The sequence below is a fragment of the Marmota marmota genome, unplaced genomic scaffold (genome assembly GCF_001458135.2).
Source record: "Marmota marmota marmota unplaced genomic scaffold, marMar, whole genome shotgun sequence".
NCBI classification, from domain to species: Eukaryota; Metazoa; Chordata; class Mammalia; order Rodentia; family Sciuridae; genus Marmota; species Marmota marmota.
The window spans coordinates 13,903,696-13,923,230 of record NW_026000241.1 but is presented as its reverse complement, the minus strand read 5'-3'; the positions used below and the strand labels follow the sequence as shown (position 1 = coordinate 13,923,230).

Below are 19,535 nucleotides of genomic sequence, written 5' to 3'. Positions count from 1 at the left end.
TAGATGCATATTTTTTCCATCACTCTGCTGACACAGGTAAATGCTTTTTGTCCATACAAAACAAGGAAAGGAAAAAAAAATCTCATCCATCTCATTTGGAGCTTTCTTGCCATCATTATTTTACATTGTTGTATTCTCAATAAAGCCTTTGGTTGTGTCTTATCTAAAAATATGCCAGCCACTTAGATAACGAGGGAAATAGGATGGAAGTATTAAACTCAGAGAATCATTAGGGCCTTTTGTGGTCGTTGTTAGACTCTCTGTCTTTCAAACTCCTCAGGAAGCCTAGAGCTGAGAGCAGCCAAAGGTTTTCCACGTGTTATTTTTATCTTCTTTTTACTTATTTTTCTAAAAGTTTTTCACCAGGCAAAAAAGAAATAAAATTTTAAAGTAATGCTGTTAACAGGGTTTTTTTAATATTTATTTTTTAGTTTTAGGTGAACACAATATCTTTACTTTACATTTATGTGGTGCTGAGGATCCAACCCAGTGCCTCCTGCATGCCAGGCGAGCATTCTACCACTGAGCCACACCCCAGCCCTATTAACAGTTTTTTGACTCAAACAGATATCTGAAGAAGTTTCCAGAACAGAATCCACTCACTCATTTATATCCAATCCTCTCTTGTGCATACTCGGGTCTGCCTTATGTACCCGCTTTATAACACCACATTTAAATCTTCTAAGCGTTTTCTACCACTTCATGCAAATTAAGAAGAAGAGCAAACATGTGTGGGGAGTTCTATAAGAATAGAACACAATTCCAATTTCTTTCCCTTTCTCTCTAAAGCCCCACACGTAGAGAAGGCAGACATGAATACCTCGTGGGCTAATGCAGGGTTTTCAAAATACAAGTGGCATTTTGAAAGAAGAATCATTTTCTGGGAATAAGTATCTCCACAACTGAAGGAGATTAGGTGCTGGGCCCACTAGGATTCATCTCCTTTCATCTGCACCTCAATCAGTGTCCACCACAGTACATTCAGGTGACCCCCATGGTACACAGGTGAAAGCTTCTTTATGTCTGGTTCCCAAAGCATGGCCCAATTCCTGGCACATCTGTGTTCTCAGTATTGCACTAGTCCAATCTTAGCATTTTGTGCATAAAGAGACACTTCATGGAAATATTGGAATCAGTTGATTTAAAATGAGGGGTATGACTGGGATGTAGCTCAGTGGCAGAGCATATTCTCAGCATGCACAAGGCCCTGGATTCAATCCCCAGTACTAGAAAAATAAAAAATAAAGATGGGTATCTTCCTTCAAACTAAGACTTCCTTTTGATAAAAATGGAGACAAGCAGATAGTAGACAGTTAGCGAAGTAGCACTCAAACCTGTGAAGCCATGATCAGAAAATAATGCAGTGTGTTCTACAAACCATGAGGAAAGTTAGGTACTCAAGTTTGGAAAAATCCTCCAGTGCCTTAGAGGCTTCCTGGTTAGGTGAAATGACTGGGGAGTCATTAGCATTAGCTTTACCTGTCACCTAACACCCGTTTAGGGTTGCCATCCTCAATCCTGACTAGGCATTAGAATTACCTAGGCAGGTTTGGAAAAAAATTCAAGAGCCCAGGATCATCTTCCACCTGCTGTCAATTACTTCTGAATTTCCAGAGGTGAGCCAATATGCATATTTTTTAAAGTTCCCTGGGTTATTTTAAGGTACATCCAAGACTGAGAACCTCAGCTAGAACTTCACCATAATTAGTTCAGCAGAGTTCTGAATAAGATGTTTCAATCTTCAGCTCCATCCAAGGGTACTTATTTTCAGAATTTTCATTGCCAGAATATAATCGGCAAAACCATCAGTGCACGATGCATCAGCTATGATCCAGGACACTCATTGTAAAACTCTTCTTGCTTATGACACATCTCCATTACATGGGCCAGTGTACTTTTCCAGAAAACACTTAGTACATTGAAAATTCATGTATTGTCTTCTGGGCTCCCCATCACATGCTCACCTTGTCCTTCCATCAGCCCTTTCCCAACCCTCCCCAGCTACCCTTACTTCTATTTTTGCAGCCCATATCAAATGACCAGGTTAGACCCAAAAGGAGACCCATTCACTTAGGGTTGGGAATGCAGCTTATATTCATTACTTTAGTAACAGTTACTGAACACCTACTATATGCCCTCCTGGTTGAAATGTTGGGATAATAAATGGGCAAGATCCCGTCGTCTCAGAACCAACATTCTAATGGAGAAACAAGTGAACACATTTATAAATAATATAATGCCCAGTGGTAGTGAGCGCTTATTTATAGTCCCAGCGCAACATTTTTAGCAGTTATTCTAAAAAAAAAAAAAAAGCACTACCTGGAAAGGTAAAAGTAGCCATTATTAATATACTTAATTATCAGATAATCCAAAGATATTTTTATTTAGTATTAGATAAATGAAATGGAAAAATAAACCCTGCTTTTATTTATTACCACTCTTGATCTGTTTTTGACATGATTCCAGAAAGGGTCTATTGCATCTTTCATCTGGAATTTGATTGACACATGTGATCTTTTGAAAATACTAAGCCACATGACATCAGAGTTTCCTTCCACTCACAGGGAGCAGTAGTTTGATGTCATATAGCTGCTGTGTCAGTGTTTTGAGGAACAATTTGATGGTTTTCTGCCCTTGGGGAAAATCACATCATCCTAAATGACACCAATGCTCCTATCTATGAATTTAAAGGGAAACAGAGAGAAAGTCATACAGAACTTCAGCTTATCCTCTGAGAAGCTCAGGCCCCCAAAGACGTCTTCAGATCTCTGTCCTCATCCTCTCAACAAGTGACCTCACCTTCTACCACCCCTGGCAAATGGGGCACACCAGGGACTATCTTGCCTCCCTCTTCTGTGCTCCTGTAGTGAGAGCCACTGCCCCTCTGCTCTGTGATCTGCCCCCTGCCTTGTTCTCTACACCTGATCCCACCACATTCCAGGAAGGCCTGAATGTTACTGCTTGCCTTTCTCTCTTTTTTTTTTGGTACTGGGGATTGAACACTGAAGCACTACAACCACTGAGCCACATCCCCAGGCCTTGTTTATATTTTATTTAGAGATAGGGTCTTGCTAAGTTGCTTAGAGCCTTGCTAACCTGCTGAGGCTGGCTTTGAACTCATGATCCTCCTGCCTCAGCCTCCTGAGCTGCTGGGATTACGGGCGTGTGCCGCCGTGCCGGGCTTCAAACTTTCTCTTAACTGGGCCCTTCCTATTAATTTATGAACACACCCCAGTCTCTCCCATTTCCTAAACTCTCCCTTCACTGCATTTTCCTCCACTTACCACCCTGCTACTCCTGCTCATCACAGGTGAACTCCAGAAAGTAGGTTTTCTCAACTCTATACCCAACCTCTGCCCCTCCCACGCTGTTCTCCACACAGCAGCCACAGCACATTTCAGAGACACAAATCAGAACACAGAGGTCACCTCTGTGATGCCTTCAGTGGCTTCATATAGCTATTGGGATCAAGATCCAAGCACTAATGTGGCCACGGGGACCTGTAAGGCCTGTGTCCCAGTTCACCTTACCTGTACGCCCTCTTCTCTCAGCCCAGCCATGCTGCCTCTCAGTTGGGTCCCCAGATGCACCATGCTCTCCTACTGCCAGTCTCTGCACCAGATGTTTGCTCTGCCCACGCTGATCTCTCACCTTCCCATACCTGATTGGCTGGTTCTCACAGACTAGACCTGTCTTTCCTGCTGAACATTTTCACTATACTGTTAACTGCCCCTTCAGAGCACTTAACATACCTGCTACTTGCTACTTATTTATGCAAGTCTTTGACTACACTATATTCTCAAGATTGTTGGGGCAGGGAGGGTTTCCACCTTTCCTCACCAATGTACCCCTAATGCCTAGTTTAAGCTCAGATACCTAGTAGATAACTGTGAACTATTTATTTGCAAGATGAATGAATGAATGCTGAATGAGGTTTTGCCAAAGAGAACCATTCCCAGACAGACTGGGAACTGCAGATGTGGCTTATCCAGAAACTTTATTCTCAAAGTAAGGAAACTGAGACCTAGGGAGAGAAAGTTTCTTTCTCAGGTCACAGAGCTAGAGTAGATGGACTTCAGGCTAAAATCCCAAACACAGAGAGTGACATATGGTCAGGCTGAATTACGATTATAGGTTGCACATTAATGATTTATTTCCTAAAGACAGCAGTAGCCTACCAAACCCACTACAAATATCCACAGCCAATACCTTCAGTGTTTCCCTGTGAATGCCTCCTTGACAGCCTATTTGGCCTGAGATCAATAGCATTTTACCCCTTTGGAGCTAAGGAAATGTAGGTCCATATTTATTTTCTTGGGATTTGTCTGTGTCTTCAACCAGCATCTAATTCAAAATATTTTTATTTTTAATTTTTGGAGTCACCTGATGTCTGGTTGCTATCTTGGGCTCTGAGGTACAGTGATTAAAGAAAGAAAAACCATTATCCTCACCTCCAGAGATCTCAGCTGATGAGTTATTAAGGGAGCACAGGTTAACAATCCTTATCCAGAAAGAGGGCTTAAAAAAGGTCTTAGCCAGTTGCTCTTCCCAGACTGGAATGAAGACCAGGGTTATGTGTTCCCTTGAGAGAAGTGGCAGAAGGTCTTAGGAGACTGAAAACCAGGCTTACCTGGCTCATTCTGGGTTTGCTTCATGTGGGTTCTTTTCTGCAGAAGAGAATGACCACCATTAAATCCATTAAATCATTAGCTAAAGGCCTCTGTTTGGATGGGTGCCATGGCCTCTAGCTAATGATGTGTGGAATGTCTCTTCACACATCAGAGAGTAGAATTGATACTCCTATTTTTCTGGTTTGGAAGTCACATGTTAGAGAAGAGAAGTAACTTGCTCAAGGTCACACAACTAGTAATTTTCATGTCCAGGAGCTGACTTCACATTTCTCAGACTTTGATATGTGGTTTTGCCTTTGACTCCATATTGCCTGAAAGGAATCGTAGTGTGTTTTGTGTTGCTCTATCAAAATACCTGAGACAGGGTGATATATAAACAATAGGAGTCTATTTGGCTCACAGTTCTGGAGGCTGAGAAGTCTAAGAACATGTCATCCATGGTAGAAGGTAGAACACAGCTGGAGATCACTGGTGAGAGGCCAAGAGAGCAAGAGGAGCCCTCCATGATAACAAGCCTACTTGCAATGGCTAACCCACTCCTATTGAAACAGCATCAATCCACCTACGAGGGTGGAGCCCTTAGGACCAAATCACCTCTCACTAGGCCCCACCTCCCTATACTGTTGCATTGGGATTAAATTTCAACATGAGTTTGGGAGGGAACAAACATTCAAACCATAGGAAAATGTATTGGAAGAAAGTTGCGGGGGATGATCAGAAATCAGTATGAGAAGAAAAAAAACATAGGTCCAAGATTGGAACATCAATGTGGGACCCAGTGACTCTCTCAATCTGTTTGCAAGACTAACAATCAAAAGTGTGTCATGGTCTGCTGCCAATTCCAGGACTCAGCACATCAGTACTCATTGATTGCTGAAGGCTAATCATTTTTCTTTTTCTCTCTCTCTCCTTTAGGAGGAGGCTTTTTTGAGTCTAACCTGGAGAATGAAGGAAGCATTTCAGGCAGTGACTCAACATTTTATAGGCAGTCAGAAGGTAAGGTTGCTTAAGAGATCACAGCTCCTGGGAAGTTGGAGGAATAGAAACACCATCAGACTGTCAGGGTCTCCCAGTCGTATCCACACCCCAATGCAACCATTTATTGCTATGTGTTAGTCAGTATGAGTCTTCTTATTGCTATTTGGAAGAATCCATCATCAAAATAGGTGAGCATATCCCAAGCATGGCCTAGAGAGCTGTGTTTACCACCCGATCATTGGATATTTTACAATCCACTAGTTAATGTTCTGGAGTTGGAACATAATAATCCATTCACCTGTGCATCTCATTAAAATATGGTGCCCTATAAAGAAAGTATAACCTACTGATTACCTTCTACTTGTTGGTACCAGTGCCTCCTGAATCATCCACCTCCTGTGGGAGGCCCACAGCTCTTCTGCACCGTCTCTGTTCTTTCTCTGGGTTCCGTATGATTAATTCCATATGTCTACTCAACTATGGAGGTCTCAGGTCTCCTGTAAGACAGTATTCCTGAGTGCGTCTGTGAGGGTGTTTTTAGAAGAGTTTAGCATTTGAATCAGTTGGTGGAGTAAAGATCCACTCAGCAATGTGGGTGGGCATCCTCCAATCCCTTGAGGACCTGTGTGTAGTCCACTTTGCATTGCCAAGACCAAAGTACCTGAGAAGAAGGATTTAGAGGAGGAAAAGTTTATTTTGGTTTGAGAGGTTTAGTCCATCTCTGCTAGTTCCATTGTTTTGGGCCCAAGGTGAGGTAGAGCATCATGGCCAAAGGGCTGGATGGATGAAAGCTGCTTAGCTCAAGGTGGGGTCAGGAAGTAGAGAGAAGGAAGGAGGAAGGGGTATCAGGGAAGATGAACCTTTCCAGGACACACCCCCAGTGACCCACCTCCTCCAGCCAGGCCCCCCTTGTCTACAGTTACCGCCCAGTCAGTCCATTCAAAATAAGAGGAACTGATTGTGTTATCACTCTCACAATCCAGTCATTTCACCTCCCAAGTATTACTGCATGAACACAGGAAGTTTGGGGGGACACCCCATATCCGGAACATAATAGTGCTAGATAGAACAAGATGGTAGAAGGGTAAATTCACTCACTCTTCTGGAGCTGAGGCATTCATGCCCTCCTGCCCTCAGACATAAGAGCTTCTGATGCCTTCAGACTTCAGGGCTTAGGCAAATGACTCCCACAATTCTTAGGCCTTCAGACTTAGACTGAATCACACCACCTGCCTTCCTGGGACTTCAGCTTGCATACAGCACATCATGGAACTTGCCAGTCTCCATGATCCTATGACCCAGTTTCCATAAGAGATAGATGGAGGGATGGATGGATGGATGGATAGACAGACAGACAAATCTTTCCTGAAAATTCTCCTGAAGACTCCATCTGCAGTCACCCTTACTTCCAGTAACATCCCCAAGGACTACCACACGCTGTCATATGGCCTCAGTGCACAGCTATTTGTCGCTGACCCTGAAATGCCCAGCCTTGGTTTCAACCCAGAGTTCTAGACTCAGAAATCTAATGCTTAGTCATTAGGACACAAAGATCCTATAGGATTGTTAACCTCAGCATATCCTAATCAAGCCCCTTAGCCCCTTAGGTCCACCAATGAGAGTCATCTTTTCCTCTGTTTCTTTCCCCACTTCTACCCATCCACCCATTGCCCACCATCTCTGTTTCTAATCTCAGCCTTTTCTTTCCACTCTGAGGCTCATAGTCTGAGCAGCTCCCTGCAAGAAATTCTTCTGTATTAATACTAATTTCAGTGACCATTATGTCAGACAGAGTTCTCCAGAGAAACAGAACCAATGGGAGCCATATGGTATGTATACATACACACAGAGAGATGCATTTCAAGGAACGGGCTCATGCAGTCATTGGGGTCTGGAGAACCTGAAATCCATAGGGTAGGCCAGCAGTCTGAAAATTCAGGCAGGAGTATATGATGCAGTCCTTAAACAGAATTTCTTCTCTGGGGAACATCAGTATTTGCTCTGAGACCTTTCAACTGATTGAATTAGGCTCACCCACATTGCTGAGGGTAATCTACTTTACATAAAGTCAGTTGATTGTAGACATTAACCACATCTACAAAATGCCTTCAAAGAAACACATAGATTAATGCTTGATTAAATAATTAGATACGATGACCTAGCCAAGTAACACATAAAACCAAACATTATGTCATTTAACAAACCCTCTTTTACATCCCCAGCAGTTTTTCTCTCTGAAATACCAGCCTAAACCTTCACTTTTCAGCCTGTTTTCCACATCATTCTGATCCCGGAATCATAAATATGGCATCCAATGTATGTTTTTAGCACCTTTGTCTAGTATGAGATAACTGTATTTGTGTGGATTTGTCTCTGGGTCTTCTATTCTGTACCATTGGTCTACATGTCTATTTTGGTACCAATACCATGCCATTTTTGTTACTATAGCTTTGTAGTCTAGTTTAAGGTCTGGTATTGTGATGCCTCCTGCTTTACTCTTCTTGCTAAGGATTGCTTTGGCTATTCTGGGTCTCTTATTTTTCCAGATGAATTTCATGATGGCTTTTTCTATATCTGTAAGAAATGACATTGGGATTTTAATTGAAATCAGATTGAATCTGTATAGCACTTTGGGTAGTACGCCCATTTTGACAATATTAATTTTGCCTAGCCAAGAGCATGGAAGATCTTTTCATCTTCTAAAGTCTTCTTCAATTTCTTTCTTTAGTGTTCTGAAGTTTTCGTTGTAGATGTCTTTCACCTCTTTTGTTGATTCCCATTTTTTTTAATCTATTGTAAATGGAGTAGTTTTCCTAATTTCTCTTTCAGAGGATTCATCAATGACATATGGAAATGCATTTGATTTATGGGTATTGATTTTATATCCTGCTACTTTGCTGAATTTATTTATTAATTCTAGAAGTTTCTAATGGAGCTTTTTGGATCCTCTAAATATAGAATCATGTCATCAGCAAATAATGATAGTTTGAGTTCTTCTTTGCCTATTCATACCCCTTCAATTTCTTTCATCTGTCTAATTGCTCTGGCTAGAGTTTCAAGGACTATATTGAATGGAAGTAGTGAAAGAGGGCATCCTTGTCTTATTCCAGTTTTTAGAGGGAATGCTTCCAATTTTTCACCATTTAGAATAATGTCGGCCTTGGGTTTAGCATAGATAGCTTCCACAATGTTGAGATATGTTCCTACTATCCCTAGTTTTTCTAGTGTTTTGAACATGAAAGGGTGCTTTGATGGGGAAAAGGGGAGAGGTGGGGAGGGAGCATGGGGGCAGGAAAGATGGTGGAATGAGATTGACATCATTACCCTAGGTACACGTATGACTGCACATATGGTGTGATGCTACATCATGTACAATCAGAGAAGTGAAAAGTTGTGCTGCTATTGTGGACAATGAATCAAAATGCATCCTCCTGTCATGTATACCTAATTAAAATAAATTAATTAATAATAAATAAATAAATATAGCATCCAAAGCCTTTCTAATTATGGCTCCAGCTGCTTGTTTTCCAGGGATCTATGGGACTTGGTAATTCCCTATCAATTGGGTACCTGGTCACCCTATAGCTTAGAATGTGGACTCACCTTATCCGTTAGAGCATCACTGCGGACACCCCAGAGCTTAGCTCAAGGGAGGTACTCAGCAAAAGTTTGTTCAATGAGAATGTGGACCTCTTCATGATGTCACGATAAAGAGAGACAGGGGATATAGGGTCTTTCTCCAGGAAGCGCTTGGTGTGATGACAACTTAGATTTTATTGGTTCCGATTATTGAAACATTGGGAAAACTCTTTGTGCACTCAGTCAGGAACACTACAGGATGCAGAGCCCCAGGCTCGATTGCCCCGTGCTGCTCCATCATGTTTGCATTAGCTGGCTAAATCGCTTTGACCTGCACCAACTATGTTGGTTTTAGAAACTTTATTATGTTTGCCAAATGCTAGTTTCTGTTCACATTTGTGTCTTTAGGAGTCTAAGAAGCTTGAATGTTTTTTTTTTTAATTGAGCAAGTGATTAATTAATGAATTAATGTGTTTGCCCCCTGTCTCGTTCCATAAGGAGTTTTCAGCAGCTTTCAGGGGATTTGCATGTGTTAAATAATACATGGCTTGGAGATTATAAATGGAAATAAGAGGCTGAAATCAGGGAAAAAGAAACCTAAGCACCCAACCCTCTCAGACTCACATTCCTGTGCCTGATATAACTTGGGTTTCTGAAGCAAACTAACGGAAAGATGATAGAAATTCCCACAGATATGAAGCAAAACTCCAGTACCTCAAGGGAAGCAGAACTCTTCCCAGCACTTACCTCCGAAAAGAATTTCTTCACCTGGGGAAGTCCTTTGATTTAGACATACTTCTTCCCATTCACTGCCATATACAAAGAGTGTATTCGCTAAAAAATACAATTGCACTATTTTTAAAAGGAATGTTAGCTTGTATTCATTTCACTTTTCTGGTTAAAATCACAGGCTTTAGAGACAGAGTACTTAATTCAAATCTTAGTTCTTTTATTGTCTTATGTTCTTATCTCAGTCAAGTTATTTAACCTCTCTGTGCTTCAAATTTACCATCTGTAAAATGGTCTCTGCATAGTACCTCGTCATTGGTTTTTGGAAGGATTCAGTGTGGTTGCCCATGTGAAACTCTCAGCCTGGGCCCTGGCATCTGGTTGAACTCTGTGAGCTTGGCCAGTGTTGTGGTTAGTGATGTTGATTTATGGTCTAAAAAAAAAAAAAAATTCTCCCATGGATTTTGTGTTTGCATTAAACCACTGGCACAGCCCTGTGTCCTTAGGACATATGATAACTTCTGTCCCTATCATCACAATGATACAGTATATGCAGGGCAGAGGAGCAAAATAAGAGAATTAAGAAGAGAGGTGGTAGTACTCAAAGAATTTCAAAACACCTGTTGTGTCTGGGGTGTGAGATCTGAATGAAGAGTGGGAGTCAGAGGGAGGCAGGCGGGAAGGGCAAGGAACTTGAACTTGCCACTGAAAGTAGCTGGACCTTGTCCTGGCACCCCAAAGGCTTTAAGCAGAAGCTGAAGGTAAAGCAGTCTTGTGGCTTGCCACTGCATTTTAGAAAGTGCTCCCTGTTCTGCTTCATGTCTAGGACACAGCATGATGGACACCTTGGCCGTCGCCCTACGAGTAGCAGAAGAGGCCATTGAAGAAGCCATTTCCAAAGCCGAGGCCCATGGGGACAGTCTGGTAGGGCTTCCCTGTTCCCTGGTGGGAGGTTGGGGTGAGGGTCCTTGTTGCTGGGAGGTGGTGCAGGTAAGTTGGGACGTCAGTGACCCAACAGCTTTTACTAGACCAGTGTCTGACCCCATCTGCACGTGTGGTCAGGACTCCTCCAAGACAGTGATACTTCATCCCCTCAATTCCTTTCCCTTGCAGGACAAGCAGAACGAGGCCAGTTACCTGCGGGATCACAAGGAGGAGCTAACTGAGGAGCTGGCCACCACAATACTGCAGAAGGTAGGTGTGCCCTAACAATCCAGATGGCTATAGTCTCCCAGGCAGCATCAGGGACCTGGGGAGCTGAAGAGCAAACATGGAGCCGTGACAGGAGCACAGGGAGAGCAAGAAGCACATGGTGGCTCTTAACCAGCCCTGACCACTGTTACTGATTCACATACCATAGACAGAAGCAAGTCCCAAGGTCACGATCAAGGCCAAGGACTGAGAAGTATACTCTCCCTGTACTGGGAGGGACTGCAAAAGCACATGACAAAGGGCTGGTCACCACCCTGTAGATGAGGGACATACCCCAATTAGGCTCAGGTCTGTCCCTGGTCAGGCTCCTCAGTTCCTTGTTCCCTGGCTCACAGAGTCCTCCTTTCATTATCCTCTCTAGTCTAAAAGGGCATTGAAGAATATGCCCATCTTGGTTCCCTGGGAAGTTTTCTTGACTGCTTCCTGCCTATAGAATTTGAGAGCCCAGAGACCTTTGTACAGATGGCCCCACGAAAACCTACATTACTGCTGGTGCTCATTGGCTGGAGCTGAAGCCACCCCCACCTGATGTTGGTGTCTGCCCTGTCCTTAGGACTTTCAGATGCTTCCTAATGTCAGGACTTGCATCCAGAGACACTGGTTACCTCTGAAGCCATTAGCCAAAATAAACTTTTTCCTTCTCTAAGCTGTTCTTGTCAGGTCTTTTGGTCACCGTGACAGTGCAACCATTTATAAGCCATGTGGCCTTAACTGATAATTTAATCTCTCTGAGCCTGTTTCCTCATTTATGAAATGGGGAGAATTGTCGTGCATAACTTTTATAGATATCTTGAGGACTAAATGAGGTAAAGCCCATATGGTACCTAACACAGTCCAACATGGTGGACACTTAGATAGAAGAAGCTGCTAACATCATAAAAGGGTTCTAGTTGGTGTATGGTCTATATCTGTGGATGTATCTCATGGTTGTACTTCTTAACCGACATGGATTGAAAATATTCAATCAGGGAGGAAAAAGTTCCAGAAAGTTCAAAGGGCAAAACTTGAACTGGCCATGCACTAAGTACTAGTCCGAGTCCACATGAATGAAGGCATGCTCCAGCACACCTGCTGCAGGCTTTTGCCATCTCACAGGCCCTTCATTCCTCTCCAGGACTCATTGGAGCATCATTCCCCTGGTATCTACCAGGTACCCAGATCTGTGATGGTTGCCTCTGTACTGAACACACCCAGGTCTTCTTTTTCTTGTTATTTATCCCTAAACAAGGCAGCCTAGCAACTATTCACCTAGCATTTATAATGGATTAGGTATTATAAATAATCTACAGATGATTTAAAGTACACAGGAAGATGTATATATGATACATGCAAATATCATGCCATTTTTTAAAAGGAATTAGAGCATGCATGGTTTTTGGTATCTGCAGGGGAGAGAGGTTCCTGGAACAAATTATCTGTGGATTCAGAGGGACAGCTATATTTATAAACTGTAAAGAGCAGCAGAACATTCAAGGATTGTATTAGTGAGCTTCTTGTTACTGTGACCAATTACGTGACATAAGTAACTTAAAGGAGGAAGGCTTTATTTCGGCTCATGGTGTCAGAAGTTTCTGTCCATGGTCAGCTGACTCCAAGGAAACATCATGGTGGAGGAAGTTACTCAGCTCATGGGACCTGGGAAGAGAAAGAGGAAGAGGAAGCGGGCAGGGATTAAAAAAAAATATCCAGGATATGCCCCAATGACTGACTTCCTCCAATTAGCCCCCCTACCATTTTTACTACCTTCCAGTAATTCCATCCAACTATTAATCCATCAGAGAATTCATTCACTGATGAGGTCAGAGCCCCCATGATTCAATCACTTCCCCAAAACCCCACCTCTGAACATGGCTGCACTGGAGACCACAAGCCTTTAACACGTGAGCCTTTAGGGAACATTCCAGACACAGACCACAGCAAGGCTGTACATGCTATTTTATCAAAAGACAGATCTGAACCAAGCTGATGTTCTATAGAAAATAAACTCCTAAGTAGCTGAAAAAGAAAACCCCAGAGGTGGTACCAGGTCTCTGGCATCCTTCCCAATAACTTGTCCTCATTGGCCTCCCTTCACTCCCACCAGATCATAAGGAAGCAGAAAAGCAAAAGTGAGCAGCAAGTGGAAGAGGAGCCCGAGTGGCCACAGCCCCAGAGCTGCAGCTCCAAGAAGGCGGACAAGGGGGACGCCGCCTCCCCACCAGGCCACCAAGCACTCCCCACCCTCTGGGTGAGTCCCCAGCAGCACCACCAACCCTGCACATGTGCGCGTCAGAGCCCTTAGCCACCTGTGGTTGTCTCGTGTGCCCACTGGATCCTAAAGGTCAGCCAGGAGAGAAACCAAGAGGGCGAGTGAGTGGGGGCCCAGTGGGGTGTGGGAGCAGAGAGAGAGAATGAGAAAAAAAAAAAAAGCACAGGAGGACTGTGGGTGAACACGCAGTGGGTTTTTTACGCAGAGACCAATTTAAGAAAAATGAAGATGTTGGTAGGCTATAATTTTTATTCATTCTGGAAAGATGTGTACTGAGTGAGGGGGGGAAATAGCTTTACGATGGCCGTGTGAATTCTTAAACCTAGATCGCTTAGGTCACGCAGAAGTGACCGTGAGAAAATTGCCAGGGGCCATTTCAGCCACCCAAGTGGTCACCTCTAGACAGGGTTGGGAAGTCACAATGCGGAGCCACCTTCTTGTCTGTTACCCTGAAATTAAGCCAAGAGCCGAGTCACAGAGCAGAGTGGCCTTCCTGTGGGCCCATGGGTCTGGGTTGTTCATATCTGCAGTAGTCACTGAGCCTAGAAAATTCCTTGGGGACTGTTTCAGTAAGCCCAGCAGAGGAAGTGCAGCATGTTGGGAAAGGAGTCAGCCAGAAACCCAGGATTCTGTGAGCTGCTGGTGCTTGTGGTCAGAGTCTGGGGCATGGACAGGAACACATGGGTGCCCTTTAATAGAGGAAAGTCAGACAAGGTGGACAGGCATTGCCAGGTTTTCAGTCTGCTCCCCTAAAGGTCCAGTGACATCCATCCCTATGGGGCTGACTGATAAAAGAGTGTGCAAAGCAGCACACAGTGGCATGCAGTTACAGGCTCACCTACATCCTAGACGGACTCACCTACATAAACTCCCCACACCCTCACAAGCCACTGGGCACATGGCAGTAACAAGGACCTTCATGGCTTTATCAAAAATTTCATTTCTTTGATTCATCGGCAGAACCTTCCCTATCAGCACACTGCCAGCTTGCTTTACAGCTACCGTCACACGCTCAGCACCAAAGAGAACAAAATAAGTAGAAGACTCAGTCCCTGCACCCCGCCCCCCAACTTTATTAGCTGGTTAGCAAGGCAGGTGTAGATACAGTTAGTTAAGACTGGTAAAAGAAGATAAGGGAAGTCAGCCATAATTGGACACTCAGTGGCAAGGTGGAGATGGCAAAGGCATTTGAGATTCACAGGAGAGAGAGGCCCTTCTGACGATGAGAGGGGAAAGCCTTCTACAGGAGAGAGCAGGGATGCCAATATCCTTCAAATAGCCTGTCATTCAGACCTGTCACTAAATCACACCTGCCATTCTGGGCTCAGGCTGCATGCATAATATTGTTTTGCATTTGGGGAGTCTTTCTGAAGTATTTTCTGCAAACGAGTCAACTTTGAGGGTTCTAAGAATTAGAAATTTCCACCACCCCCAGATTCAGCCATGAGCAAGAGGGGTCAGGGCTAAGTACAGGGAGCTCAGACTCTGCCTCTGCTACTCCTGAGAGGGATTCTGAATTTGCCCTTGGTTAGCTCTGTGAACTTGAATAACTGTATTATATCCTGTCTATAAAATGGTATAAAAGAGACCTGCCCAAAAGGACAACTCTGATGATTCTTTATGTAGTCAACAGTCTTTACTGAGCTTCTGCTGTGCGCGAGGTGCTGTGTTAGGTGCCACAGAGACAGGGCTTCCCTCCAGTTCAGCACACTGCACGTTAATCTGGGGGGCCCAGCAATACACATTCCAGTCATTGCTGTCCAGAGGGAGGCAGGGAAGGAGGGAAAGCTTGATTAGGAAGCATCCGGGAGATTCTTTCCTAGGTGACCTGAAAGCAAGACTTGAAAGATGAGAGCTTTAGGAGCAATGAAAGGAAGAGCATTGGCACTGGGGACAGTGTGCACGGAGGCTCTGAGCAGGCCTGTTCAAGAGACAGAACAGAAGACACATGGCTGGAGCTCCATGGCTAGGGACTTAATGAGAAGCAGGTGTGGGCCATGTAGCACATAGGTGTCATCTCTGAATGAAAGTTCGCATTCTTTCTGATATTACTTTATTTCTGCATTTCAAAATCAATGTCACTATATCATCAAGGTAGCCCCTATGAGTCATGAGCTGAACCTCTCCATGTTTTGGCCATCCAAGCCCCAAGCCCAGAAAACAGCAGCTGTTGGTGTCTCCCTGACATGCGGGGATCCGCAAGCCCCACTGAATGGAGATCAGTGAACTCGGTGATCTCCAAGGTTCCTTTCAGCTCAGAGATTCTCCAGTACGGTGGCCCAAGTCACAAAGTTAAATAAAATTAAAACTCCCATTCTTGGGTCACCCCTGGCCACAAGGACTTAATTCCACCAGTGTCTAGTGGCCACTCATTGGGTGGTACAGATACAGAACATTTCCATCATCCCAAAAAGTTGTTTAGTGGCTTAAATAAAGAGATAAACAAAGGGCACAGAGGCAGAAATACATGTAAAACACTAGCCAGAGCCTGGAAGATGAACCAGCAGGCCAAGAGTCAGCTCTCAGGACTTCACCTGTCTGAGCCCCACTCCAAGGGGTCTGACTCAGGGGGTCAAGGCCAGAGACTGGGCCTCCACATTCTTACCAGATATTCCAAGGCGATGCCAACACCTGCTGGGGTTAAGGATGCTGTCCTGAGTAGGGCTTCCTGACCTTCAAATTGTAAAGGACCCTAAACTTTTGGGCTCTTGGCAGGATTTTGTCCTTTCTCTGCAGTTCTCCAACAACCTTGACACGTGGGGTCTAGGGAATAACGGTGCAGAACCCCAAAACCCTGCCAGCCCCACTGCTTGGACTTAACTGTAATACCCAAACTTAATTCAGCTCCATTCAGATGGGATTTCTCATCTCTTCTCTTGCAAGACAGTTCCATGTGATTGTTCCCTTTTTAATTTCCTCCCTCATTATGTGGCTCTCTGCTAGTAGGGGGTCGGTGCAACCTGGCTTTAAAAGCCTTAAGATGCAATATCCTAGAAGACACTAATGCAAGGGCTGTGATCATTTAATGGCCCCGTGGGCGTGTGTGTATATGAAAGGGTGTCTGTAATACTCTGGTGATCCTGTTGATAATGATAATGACTGCAGGGACCAGACGCTGACTATGTGCCCAGTGACTAAGATGAACCTCTGTGTGACTCTTCCTCTGTTTTCTCTCTGGCCCCTTTCTATTTTCCTTAGCCTTTTCTCTTTGTGTCTCCCTCATTTCCTCCCTCACAGTTGCTCTTTCCTTTGAATAGCCATAATAGAGAATTAAAATACTTTTTTATTATGAGCATAATTATTGGACTAAATTTAATGCCTTTGTCTGACCCTAAAAATACAAAGCAAAGCTTTATCAGTTCTTTCTTCATATGACCACGCTTATCGATCTCCTTGTATCCAAAGCCTGGATAATAAAAATATTCTCTCCCTCTTTTAATAACTGTGAGCTCTTTGAGAGTAAAGACTATTTTGAAGCCATGTTCAGTGTCTCAGAAGCCTGTCCTTTTGCAATGATGATAATCACAGCAATCATCACAACAATTTGTCATTTCAAGAGAGCTCGGTAGAACACATTGCTGCTGCCCACATAGGAGACGCTGGGACTGCAAAGGAAGGACAGCAAAGGCTGCTGGTGATCACAGGGGTGTTTCACTGAGAGCTTGACAGCCAGCAGGTTCAGATGGCAAACCCTGCTGGGTTGGAGCACATTGTTCCCAGGCTTTCATCAGAGGCTGCAGGCGCACACCAGGACAGCATAGAAGGGGACCAACTTGAAGCCACGCAGATCCAAGCTCAAACCCTGCCCCTGTCCCTCAACTGCTTTGGGGAAGTTACTCAACCGACTCAGTTACCCATGTGCTCCCAGTCATTTTTAATGGGTTAATGGATTAGAGTCAGTGGTGGGGCTTAATAAATGCTCTTACTAGGGCTAATATTTATTAAGTGACTTCTCTATGCTGGGTATGATACTGATCCATTAATGTGAGGACTGAGGCTTAGAACAGTTGAAGTTCCTCCAAGATCCCATATAGCAAGAGGAAGAGCCACTGACTCACTCTATCTGAAACTTCACCCATGAATTAGTGCCCAAAGAGTAAACAGCCACTCCAGGCCAGTCACAGTGGCACATTCCTATAATCCCAGCAACTCAGGAGTCTGAGGATCTCAAGTTCAAGGCCAGCCTGGGCAACTTAGTAAGACCCTGTCCAAAAAAAAAGGCTAGGTGGGGAGACTTGGTGGGTGGTTACAGTACCTCTAGGTTCAATCTCCAGAACCACACACAAAAAAAATTGAAAAGTAAAAATGAATAAGCAAAATCAAGGAGTAAAGAGCCAGTGCCTATTTGGAAGTTCAGATTTTCATGTCCATCTTTCCAAGGTGTTGATGTGCTGAATACAGGAAACCCCACCACCCCCACTCCAGACGTCCCCAGTCCTGCTTCTTTGGTGGACTTCGGGTGGGTAAGAAGAAGGGGAAATGCCGAGGCTGTGAGTGGTAAAGAAAGGGTGGACACAAAGGCTTGGCTAGGGTAATGAATAAATAAATTATTAAAAATTCCTATTGCTTCCCAGGAGCCAGCCGAGTAGTAAAAGTGCTGCTGTTGCACCATCTGCTGGTGTTTTTGCTTATTGCAGTGAATGCGTGGCAAAACCAGGTCTAGATATTAACAGACTCTTCCACCCTGGCCTGAGGCAGTGGGCCCAGTATCCTGGGCTGGAAGGAGACAGGACTATTACATTTTGTGGTTGTCAGGTTACAATTTTTAAAATATGCACCAGTGGCTTGCTTTAAATAGATTATAAAAATCTGACATCCCAGCCCACATGAAAAACACAGAATCATTTTCCCTGTTGGGACTAGGGAGAGTTTTCATTTGTTGGTCTTGACTTTTGTAGGGGGGTAGGGAGCATTTTTCCTCATAAAAATGGACCCCCACCAACCTCCTACATACATATACTATTCACATAAGATATAGTTTGAGCCAGCACAAATAAAATATGATATATTATTTGGTTCCCTTTTTGAAACATGTATTTAGTGATTTACAGTGAAAATCTTGTAGACTTTTGTTTTAAAGTCGGAATACACCGAATGGATTCTGTAGCTGCAGTCATACTGGATCTGGCGATGGGACTGTCAGCCCCTTAAGAGCCAGAACTGTCGTACATCCTGCAAATTCAGGTGCAAACATGAGTCTGAGGATCACACACAGAAGTCCATTTCTGCCTTCAAGGAGCTCCCAGTCTGTGAAGAAATTGACAAGTCAATGTGTGGAAAGACCTGTGTGGTCTCATAGAAAACCTTTGCCCAGTTCTGGGTGAAATCAGTACCAGGGCTATATCCCCTCACAACGTGGGGTTTGCCTTAGGAAGATGTTTCCTTCTTTCTAATAACATCCCTGCACTTGACTATCAGCCTTGATCTCTGTGCTTTCTGAAAGCCTCTCATTATCTTTCAAGGATTTCACAAAATCACAAACAGTTCCTTGAATCCCCAGCTCCATGAAAACCTTTGGGCTTGTCAAGTGGCATCATCAGAACCGTTCCCAACACTGGGGACAGAGAGTCCTTGCTGTGTCCTCAGAATGAAGGAAGCATTTGGCCGCAAGCCACTTGTGTGTGTGTGTTTGTCTCTTCTCCAAGTAAAACCTTGCTCTCCAGGATGCAATTATTTCCTCTTACTCCCCAATTGTACCTAAGAAATTAGTGAAAAATAATTCAGGCACTTCTGAAAACCTTTCCTCTAGCCAGCCTTAAGTCCACAGCAAGTGTTCATTGACTTCTAGTTCTGTACCACTTACTGTGCCAAGGCCTGGGAATGTCACCACTCACAGGACATTAACTGCCCTTGGGTGCTCTTCTGTCTAGTGAGCACACCAGTCAGAAGACAGATGTTTGCAGTAGAGTGCAGTAAAGCATGAATAAGCAGAGGAAACCAGGTCCCCGACCAGCTTGGGGAAGGGGCAGTCAGTGGAGTTCCATGGGCCAGGACCTGCTGGAAATGAGACCTGTGTACAGAGTTTTGTGGAATCCATAAGGATGCAGCTCATTCGCCATACAACCACGCTAACTATGGTCACTGCACTGATAGGCATCTCTGGAGGTCCATTATGCCCTTGCTTCTGCATTCATAGAGATGGGAGCAGGTGGTAACCC

General features: G+C 44.1%; 1 protein-coding gene across 5 annotated transcripts in view; it reads left to right on the top strand.

Annotated features, from left to right (window-relative positions):
• LOC107145478 (myosin VIIA and Rab interacting protein) overlaps positions 1–19,535 on the top strand; it is a 324,704-nt gene that overhangs the window by 239,904 nt on the left and 65,265 nt on the right. For all 5 annotated transcript variants that reach the window (XM_015489460.2, XM_015489459.2, XM_015489461.2 and 2 more), the window contains 4 exons: positions 5,547–5,627; positions 10,744–10,841; positions 11,031–11,111; positions 13,213–13,356. In XM_015489460.2, the coding sequence (XP_015344946.2) occupies positions 5,547–5,627; positions 10,744–10,841; positions 11,031–11,111; positions 13,213–13,356 (404 nt within the window). The remainder of the gene's footprint in view (positions 1–5,546; positions 5,628–10,743; positions 10,842–11,030; positions 11,112–13,212; positions 13,357–19,535) is intronic.